A 10,846-nucleotide genomic window follows, 5' to 3' on the forward strand; every position below is an offset into this window, starting at 1 on the left:
AAACCATTTTCCTTTTTATTTTTGTACACAACTTCTCCATTAAAGTTAGAACAACTGTGTAAAATAAAACAATTTTAGACACGTTTTTATATTAATTTAAACGTTTAACACTTTATTAAATTAATTCGTCTGTTTTCGTTTTGGTTCTTAATAATAAAGTGACTAAATTTATTTTTTCTTTGCATTTAGAATCCCTAAATCTGTCGCTTTTAATACGAATTAATGAAGTCTCGTCTCCGGTCAAATCAAAGCCGTTTTCGGCTTCGAAGCCGACTTCAAATAAAGCAGAAACTTAAAAGTATTTTGTGTAATACTAACTCATGAAAATTGTTATTATAATAGTACATTCAATGTTAAATCATTTGTTACTCGACTTATTTACTGGACCAAACCTACATATTTCAAATGTGAAAATTATTATTTTCGTAGCAATATTCTAATACAACCACCAGAGATCTTTAGGAAAATTTAAAGACAAGCTCCTGAGGTGCTCGTGTGTAAGGTAAGATTATTTATCGGAGGAAACAATAAGGTTGTATAACATAACGCTATACTTACCGACAAAAGTGTACCTTTGTGACTTTTGCGCTTATTTTTTAAAAGACTATAGCGGATTTCAATCTATAGACCTACGTAATTATTTGTACTGACTGTGTTCACGGTTCCGCATGTTTTTCTTCCGCACTTTTTGGACAAAGCGTGATTTTATATAGCCTTAATCTCTCTTTGATAATTTGACTTTTTAACACATCAAAAATTATAATTCGAGAAAGCCTTTGAGTGTGTGAGTCAAACGGAAAAAGCTTCAGATTTTTATTTTATTGCTAAATGTGCTTTTATTTAACTTAAACATTCTGATTCGCACGGATGACAAAGATAGAGCATTTAGAGTCTTAACAAATGTTTAGTTTACGACCAGACGTTTACAAAAATACAATGTTTAAATTTAATTTTCTTTATAGCTTAGACTCTAAGCTTAGCGAATGCGAAGTATGGAATGCGCTTACATAATATTTTATGTCACTGTCAAAGTGAGACAATACTTTTTTTAAATTTACGTCAGGCTTTGGATGTTGCTGTAGAATTATTTCATAAGAGTCATGTCTTGTTAGTCTCAAATCTTAGACAAAAATTTTAAATCTATCGATAAAATACCTACTGCCCTTTACAAGAAATACTCAGTCAAGATTCAAGTCTTTAAATAATTATCTGGATTTCAAAAGTGAAGCGATTCCTAAGTTTATAGTAGTCCGGTAGGAAATGTTGACTCCAGTAAGGTAAAAAAGATGTTTATGATGAATGATGTGTTTCAATTCAATAGATTTTCCAAATCTACGCAAGACAATCGGGAGCTAAACAAATCAAATACAATAATTAGTACTTAGAACCTTACAATTGGAAATAATAGACGTTAATTACATGGAATAACAGTTTCCCATAAAGCTAATAACTAGACAAGTTTTATAACTCCAATAGTTTTCGAAATAAAACTATCGTGTGATGGACCCGTGTCACTTTACACCTGCATGCCTTCGCATCACCTTTTATACAAGTTTAAATATTCATAACCTAGACATCAGTCTTACAAGTCCTCTATAACCATCCTGTATTAGGTAATTTATCTTGAATTCCTAAGATCACTGACGGTCTTTTAAAAAACGTTGTCATACTAAAAATTGTCTCTACTTTGACTCTACAATTTAAAACTCGAGAATAAAATATCTGAATTTGTCAAAAATGACAAATAAACTTAGATTCGAACTCCAGTTACAATTCTCTGTCAATCTAGTGTACGAAACATTAGTAAAACTGGTCAGAAATTGTTTAATAAAAGCGATTGGTTTTTAATTAAAAAATGTTTTACTGTCATCCAAAGTTTAAAGGCATTTGCTGTTTTACAAACGAGTTTCATTTGTTGGATTCAAAAACACCGGCTTAAAGTATTTTGCTACTCTACAATATTAAGGTGAGTTTTAGGATGGAATTTTCAGACAAATATGCAGGCCACCGTAGGCAACAGGTAGTTATTGGTATAATAACGCTTATCATTCTTAAATGGGGTAAGCCGAAGTATTTGGCCATCTTTTCCTCAAGGCTCTATATTTTACTGTTTCTTGTATCCATGTGTATATTACATTGATGATGAATTTATTGCTAGAAATAACTTGACTCTATACGTTTTTTTATCTCAATATTAGATTTTCTAAGAATAAACCACTTTATATCAAGCTACAGTTGCTTTAAAGCAAAAATGAAGCTAAAGTGTAATGCAAATTATAATGACTTATAAAATACCTCGTATCACCATACATCAGCCGACACTAACAAATGACTTGTGAAACGTAGACAACGCCGCGGGCATAATACTAGTTATATGACTTGTAAGTGACTTTATAATGTAGAGACTTAAACCTACGCTTAACTACCAACTTTCTAGGAAATATGTTGCCGGGTATTAAAGGTAGAGTTATATTGTGGCGCGGATTTTATGTATAGACACCTAGTCGACTCTATCTATGTGATAAACCCCTAATGCTTGGTATAAACCTAGTGTAGAGCTTCTGTTACCCGTGTTTAATAGCGTTATATATCACTGGCCCTACTATTCCTAGTCCAGATGAGAATAACTGTAAGAAATGTCATTAGCATTCCCCACAACTTATATCGCGAGCCGTTTTATAATAGGCTCTACTACGAGCTTTTATAACGAAGAGAGCTTAAGATTGATACTAATTCCTAACCAAAAGGCTTACCTCCAAAATCTGTCACACAATATCACTGTAACATAACTGTACCACTGTTTTCACACAAATATACTGATTTAAATAAAACACTGCACTGCAATCCGAGAATCACTGATCAAAAAATATGTATCACAGAAAAACGTGTTTTTTTTTCGTTGCGGGATCTGCGCGCGCGCAACTGAGCTCGACGGAGGCTCTGATGGCACTGGCGGGGACGCCTTGCGAGGGGCGGGGGAGGGGGGTAAGGAAACAGGTTGCGTTCAACCGTTTTGAGCGCCAATTTCTACGTTCTTTGGTTTCGACGATTGATACTTTAAATGTTGATAGATGTTGGATTTGTATTTGGTTTTCGGGGTACGAAAATTACGAATTTTTCTTTAACTTTTTTTTGTAAAAAAAATTGAATGACTTTTCTTAGTATTCGTATGTAAGTGAGCTCGCATACTTGTAAGTAATTACCATCTATGAATAAACCAACTGCGCTGGGCGTTAATGTGTTGTTGAGCTTTAGTAGTCTTCAATCTTCTGCCTAGGCTTTTCCTAAGTTATGTTGAGATTGGCTTTCGTTCATTCAGTGTTATTTACGCAACGAAAAATTCTTATTATTTCGGATACTTTACTAATACCTACATTTATTCATTCGGAATGCTTCAAGTAACTGGTAAGAAACATACCTTATAAAACTCAAGAGCTACTTGGCTATCATGTTGTTGCTAATAAATATATATATCATGATATTTTATGCCCTTTATCCTATTATAAGATATAAGCCTTCATAAACTTGTTTACAATGGTTAATGTCTACTTTAATCAATTAAACGTTAATCTTGAACTGTTAAACTCTTTCACAAAATGCATTACGTTTTTTGCTGTATTGTACAAAAAGGGAAAATCTAAAGCCTTTTTCTTGATCTTTATTTCTTGCGAACATTAGTTTGAGATCACATAAACTTATTTTTATTGCGCTGGGAACTGGAAAACATTTAACACTTAAATAACTGTGCGAAGCCTTAGGTTCGATTCTCGGTGGTTACATATCCATACATGCTTTAAAAGATTCTCTCGGTTTATAGTATAAAATATAGTAATAAAAGTGGTCGCGTAGGGTATAGCTAAAACTATATCAATGGATTTTTTAACTTAACTACAGAATTTTACATGTATTAAACTAGGGTTCCTTTATTTTTAATTTTTATTCTGCTCATTCCTATATCGATCGATTTAATATGTCCAAGTATGAAACTTACTAGTTCATACATAAGTATTTAAACACTTCTTTTCGTAGGAATCTTTTTGTAGTGAATTAGTTTTATTTTTTCTCTAAATGTAGAGTTTGTTTAAGGCATGTTCGCCCTTCAATGAACTTGTCGAGCTACATCACCATGTTCCTGTCATTGAGAATGAATCTGCCATTGACTGCGATCTTATCTTAAATCCAAACAATTTACTTTAGATTTTTTTCCTTATATTTCGGTCGATGTTTGGCGAAAAAAGGCAAAGAACGAAGGGTGTGTGTTTCATCGTTTTACGAACAATTTATCTTTTTAATTCAGTTCATATATCATCACGTTCCCCGAAAGGGTAGACAGAGGTGTTACATTACATCTATACTAATAATTCCAATTAAAAATGTAGTTAATTTCATTAAGTAACTTTTGTGATAGTGCATGATTCGCGTTGATGTCTTTTGTATGGACGATGTTGAGTCGGTCGGTATACGTTTTTAGCATACATAGAGCAAGCCGTGGATGGACGAGCATTCGGTGTTAACTATAACTGGTGTGTTGAACTGTAACCTAATAGGTTTGAGTCCTGTTTAAAGGCTTAAAGTTTTCCTGATAAATGATTTGTTTTTGAATGATAAAAAATTGTTTAATAATAGTATAAGTGGCGACGCGGATTGTTAATGCTAAACCAAAGCAATTTTTATTACCTAACTTAAAGACAATAATTCAAAGAAAAATATAAAACGAAGTTATCCTGTTCAAAATTTTCAAAAACACCACTGACAAATTTTAATGGTTCATATTTGGAATCTACGATCGCTGTTTCCAATTATTGAACATAAAATATCCTAAACGTGTATTAAACAGAATATTGAACAATACCTTTTTAAGAGAAAGGGACTCTGTACAGAAAAAGGAATTTCGAATTACGATAAACGACATAGAACGCATCACCAAAAGATATGTATTTTGTCTAGCTGTTACTCAAAAGAAACAACAATTATAATTGAATTCAAACGATGCTAATACAGTCACATAACCAGACACAACCATGAGGAAGTAATTTGTTTCTAAAAGGACACATTCACCACTGACTTACCACTCTCAGTAAGGTCCTAACACGTGTACGGTCCTAGATACTAATTGACCACATCTTCTCATACATTGATCATAAGCTAAGCTGAATAACTCGTTCCTAAGTTAATTAAAAATGTACATGATTGTGGCTTTAAACGGCGGATTAATGTAACTGCATGTTATTAGATTTTCTTGTCAATGAGTAATGTACTTAGTTGATGTAAAACCTCTTTTTTCAAGATCAAATCAAATTAAAAGACATCCATTCAAATTAGGGTATAAGTAGCACTTTTTGAAGGTCAAATTACATTGTACAGCAGGGTGTGTCCCACCCTTTACCGCTTCCTAAGCAGTTCCGTATTATCCATAAGGCACTTTATTCCAGTGCCTAGGGGCCCACTATGAACAGGGGCCCGCCACTATGACTAGGGGACCAGCAATCCCGATGAAATAAAAAAGCATATGAAACCACGTTAGAAGCCCACATTATTGACACTATACATCTAAAAAATAGCTCGATAAATTTTCCACTGAAAGAAAATAACTTGAACCAAAGGCCCCCACTCCTTTGTTGCCTCGAGGCCTCGGGGCCCCTGGACCCCTAGATCCGGCCCTGTTCCTAAGTGCTATTGCTGCGAGAGAAGAACCAGCGCTCCCCAGCAGCACGCTGTCTGATGGACGGAGAGGATTAGGATTAATAGATGAGACAATCAAGTTTGGCGACTTTGAATCAATCATAAAAATATAAACTTAAGACTTTTTTCTAATAGCCTAAAAATGGGAACAGTGTGTACAAAAGGAAATTGCAAATATAAAGCTCTTTTGAGATGAACAAGCAATTCCTAAACCTATCTTACCTTTGAATGAGGTAGTGTCTAGAGCCACTCGCCAAAGCCGAAGAAATCGTATGCAAGCGATTACGAGACATCGTACAAGACAAAGATGGAACCGACGTGATTGTTATTGGCACAAGATCGATACCTTTCAATATTTGTAAAATAATACTTGGCAACCCTCCGGAAAATTACAAAATTGTCTCATACCTAAGATTTTTTTTATGATATTTTAGGATTGTTAGGATTTTAAGACAATTCAATGTATGGAGTAGCCATACATCGACATGTGCCTTGGTCACACAAGAAAATTCTGAAAATATTAGTATTTCTTAGAAGTTGGTTTTTCGAAATCGATAAACTCAAATATACAAAAGGCATCAAAATCGTAAGCGAAAAGTAAGATTTAGGTATCACGTAATCACTTTGAAGACTAAGTATTAGGTGCACTAAAATAATACTTTACATAACCACATCATTTACAATCTTAGACACAAACCCTTACCAAAGTATACCAGTGCCTTCTAAAACCTTATATCTCAAGAAATAAGCGGTTACTACTACTATTCATCCATCCGATTTGTAAGCTTGCCTATACTAACGCCATCTATTGTTAAATATGCAAAGCTTCAAATATTGAACAAACTAAAAGCAAATCACGTTTATTTTTACATTCATTCATTTCAACATGTAGTTTTACAAAATATTCACAGTGCTATTGAGTTAGTGGATAGGTTGATTGTTCAGTGATTTAAAGAAATATTTATGGAGTTTCTTATCAGTTCTTCTCCATAGTAATGTAATTTGGAACTATGCACCAAGTCATTATTCAAACATTTTAATAGTGCCTGGAGAATGGACTATTAAAAATCAAAACCTTTCATTTAAAATCTAGAAAAAAGGATTAATTAATTTTAATTAAATAGCATAGTAAATAGTAAAGTTATCAATATGGCAATATGTTTAACAGGTAAGCCAACAAAACGCAAAGATTGATTGGTTAGGGTAGGGTAGCATTTCTCAATAAAACATGATCTATTTTGAGGTACATATTTTAATAATAATAAAATAATATTTTACAGAAAGTCTAAATTATATCTAGGAGTAATCTTAAGTCTTATTATTCAAGAATTCATTTAGAAAACTGAAAGCTTTAAGTTAGCATTAGATTATTACTTATTTTATTTTATAATGGTTTTTCTACAACTCAATTCATTTCCTTTTCTCACTCACTTTTCTTGTTTGTTTGTTGTACTGGTTAGATTTCTGCAATTAGATATTGAGGCACTTCCTGGCCAAAACTGGCGTGATGTTTAAAAACGTGGACTTTTAGATTTTTTCAATCTGCTAATTTTTTATATGTAATAATGTGTTATTCATCTGGTGTTATAATGTAGGCACATTTTCACTTATAATAATCTTAACCTTAACAATACATTCACTTGCTTATTAATTATAATATTGCTTATTAAAGTCAACTTAATGAATTTTAATAATAATTAACTACCAATTGCACCTTAAAACATAACAAAATAATGAAACAGAAAATAAAAATATAAATTGAGATTTATGTTACATATTTACACATCCCACTTTTTAAACCACACTTTTCAACCAAAGTTAAAATTGAATGGTATGTTAGGCCAATACATAGGCTTCTCACGATCACAGAAGCTTATGAACTGAGATCTTAACGATGATTCTAATGCAGCAATTCTATCGCTGCCATCTCCATACAGTCTTTGCAGTTTATCATGAGGATTCTCTGCATCTGCTACGGGTAAAGCCTCCATGTCTTTTATATTCTTGTCTTCAACATTCTGTTCAGCTTTTAACTTCTCCCTCTCACGTTTCGCGTCGTCCCTGAACTTCTTATTTTCTCTCAGAAACTGTATAAACTCTTCACTCACTTCAAAGTCTCCTTCTTCGTCTACTTCTTGGGTTTCTTCCTGTTCCAATTCATTCTCTGATTCGTTACTAGCTAATTCTTCAGTCTCCTCATTGTCTGAACACGAGATTGGCGTATTATCTTCTCGTGATAACAAGTTTCCACAATTTTCACGTATAATATCGTGTAATAACTTATTTTCGTATTCCAATGCTATCGCTTTGGACTTCCAGTAAGCAACTTGATGTTTTAATTGCCATGTTGCAGCGAAAGTAAAGTTCTCAGCCCACGAAGACATAGTTATTGGTGGAGATCGCACGTTCTTCTTCTTAATCAGATCTCTCTTTACTCCTTGGCCTTTTTGTTTATTTTTACGCTTCGACTTCTTTTGACGTTTACGACGTGAATTATTTTGCGATACTGTGCTATTATTTTGGTGGTTGTCGGGTGTTTTGGGAAACATTTTTGTTATTTCACCTCACATAATTTTTATTGCAACATTTAACGTCAAATTTGACAACTTTGAAGGAAAATCTATTGGTTAATGTCAGTGAAACGTTTTGTTAGTCAAAGTCAAAGTATTTTAACGCGTTGATTAAGCAGGTTGCTACGCACTTTAAAGCTTTAAATTGATAAAATCTTATTTTTTTCATTTATTATTTATTTATTTATTTATTAAACTGTTTACATTATAGTTATTTGTTTTTGAAGAGATACTTCTTCACAGGCGCGAAAAAAATTATGGTAGTAAATTTTTCGATGGGGAGTGGGGGTCAAGAGGGTCAAGAGACAATCAACCACACGGGAGAAAGCTGCCCGCTAAACCGCTCATGATTAAGTCTTATTTATTTTTTCAAATTTAAACTGTGTGACAGTGTTAACTATCCTTTCCCAGTCCTTTTATAATTTTATTGCAATGAATTATTCTTTGCATGCAATTTAAAACGTTTTTTAATGATGCCAAAGAAGTATACATTTTCATGCGCGTACAAATATATTGTACTTACTCGCTCCTTTTACTTAGGTGAGTTACGGTGCAAGGTGAAGTTTTATTAACCTAAGCTCACGTCGTAGTTACTTAACTTTTTATCGCCTTGGTAAAATATGCATAACTAGATGTTGCCCGCGGGCCCATCCGCTACAAATCGAAAATGATCCAACGGGAACATAAAACCTATGTTAATCCTAGTTATAAACTATCAGTTCAGTGGTTTTGCGTGAAACCAACGTACATCAATACATCGGTTGATCCATGCATCCAACAAACAAACTTTCGCGTTTATAATATTAGTACGATTATCTGAGAAGTTCATGTGACAAGGGATATTTTACCAAGTTCAAATGTTTTATTAGTAGGTGTTTAGTAAAGAAACTTGTTAAGTTAACTTGTTTATGGATTTTGACTAAATATTTTTTTCTAGCCTAGCGATGGTCTTATAATATAATGGAAACGTTTTATTTATCAAACTTTCTTTAGCACGCGTAACGAAACGTATAGAATCACAGCAAAAAATGTCAATATTGACAATACAATACAAATGGGCTAGCATTTTACATTATTTATGAATTAGATTAAGAATAAAGTTACTTGAAACTATAAGAAATATACTCGAATTATTTTACAATGGATTACAAGGATCGTTGCCGAACTTGCTTAGGCAGCGAGAAAGAAATGAGGCATATACACACGAGAATAAGAATTGCGGGCGATGATGTACGCCTTTCAGATATCTTGGAGACTTTTTACAACTACAAGGTATTTATTAAATATTGTAACTTTATTTCTAACAGTGTATGGAGAAACTGATGGCTAGAAAAGGTACACAGACTTTGAAAGTTGTTTGTCAAAGAGTTCATGTGTTGTCTCAGCTTTTTTGGGTGTTGTAATTAACATTTTTCATTAGCTTATTGTATGTTTGCATTTTAATTGCAGGCCACTCCAGACCCAAGTTTTCCAGACAACATATGCATCAATTGTGTTCACCAGCTTACAGTTACATATTCCTTCAAGTACATCATAGAATCTAGTTCAAAAACACTCATGGACAACCTCAACCTCCTTGAATCGACCAGTGACAACTATGACTGCAACTATGAATCTGATGACCAAAAACCTAGAAGCCATATAAATGTGAAAAGAAGAGAAATTAAAAAGTTACAACAAAATGTTGATGATGAAATGCAATTATTGTTCTGTGTTGAATGTAAAGCCGAATTTCAATCTGTAAAACAACTGAATGAACATTGTACAGAGAATCATCCAACTAAATCAGACATTGGGAGAGATTGCAAGTACTGTAATGAAAAATTTGATGACTTCAGATCACTGGTCTTACACAGAAAGTTACATTTAAGACCTTACCTATGCGAAAATTGCTGGGAAGGCTTCTACAGTAAGGATGAGCTGAACACACATTCCTGCCAGCCTAATAACAAGGCAAAAAATAAATCAGATAAGGATTTACGTCAGTGCGACCAGTGTGGAAAATCATATCCTCCTGGTTATATAAGAATACATATGTTGACACATAGCAATGATCGTCCATACAGCTGTAAGTTTTGTCCAAAGAAGTTCAAGGTGCCTGGAGGTTTACATTCCCATGTTCTATGGAATCATAAAAGGACTAGAAATCACAAGTGTGAGGTGTGCAATGCTACCTTTATCTCTTCAAGTTCAAGAAGTTCTCATATACGTAAAAACCATTTAAAAGAAAAGAAATATGGGTGTGACAGTTGTGGGAAAAGGTTCTTCTCAAAGTCTGAATTACAAAGACATTCTCTTACTCATACTGGTGTTAAGAATTTCCATTGCCACTTATGTGATAAGTCCTACCAAACTAGATACGGCCTAAATGTACATTTGAAGTCTCATTCTCAAATGAATATGAATGTATTGAATTTGTGAACTAAGTGCAATTTGTTACTGAAATTGATCTCATTTTTTTTAGAGTATTTATTCATGAGTTTATAGATGATTATAGTTTTGGATGGTATTGTTGCATTTTACTTTGGTCTCCTTGAGTAGCCAGTTTCACCATTACAAATAGGCTTTCGATGAAAATATACGCGTATTATTGC

General features: G+C 33.3%; 3 protein-coding genes across 3 annotated transcripts in view; 1 reads left to right on the top strand and 2 right to left on the bottom strand.

The window, feature by feature from the left end:
* Positions 1-2,932, bottom strand: part of LOC113497560 (protein dachsous) — a 288,878-nt gene extending 285,946 nt beyond the window's left edge. Inside the window, exon 1 of the mRNA XM_026877148.1 lies at positions 2,754-2,932. The gene's annotated coding sequence lies outside the window, so the exon portion shown is untranslated. The remainder of the gene's footprint in view (positions 1-2,753) is intronic.
* Positions 2,933-6,916: 3,984 nt separating this feature from the next.
* On the bottom strand, positions 6,917-8,294 carry LOC113497572 (gem-associated protein 8-like). The gene has a single exon (XM_026877161.1). It carries the CDS (start codon positions 8,229-8,231, stop codon positions 7,491-7,493), a length of 741 nt encoding a protein of 246 aa, XP_026732962.1. The 5' UTR covers positions 8,232-8,294; the 3' UTR covers positions 6,917-7,490.
* A 684-nt stretch (positions 8,295-8,978) lies between these two features.
* LOC113497618 (PR domain zinc finger protein 5-like) lies at positions 8,979-10,761 on the top strand. The gene is made up of 2 exons (XM_026877214.1): positions 8,979-9,524; positions 9,702-10,761. Exons 1-2 carry the CDS (start codon positions 9,393-9,395, stop codon positions 10,671-10,673), a joined length of 1,104 nt encoding a protein of 367 aa, XP_026733015.1. The 5' UTR covers positions 8,979-9,392; the 3' UTR covers positions 10,674-10,761.
* Positions 10,762-10,846: the final 85 nt, after the last annotated feature.

Source organism: Trichoplusia ni, chromosome 9, assembly GCF_003590095.1.
Source record: "Trichoplusia ni isolate ovarian cell line Hi5 chromosome 9, tn1, whole genome shotgun sequence".
In the NCBI taxonomy this organism is placed as follows: Eukaryota; Metazoa; Arthropoda; class Insecta; order Lepidoptera; family Noctuidae; genus Trichoplusia; species Trichoplusia ni.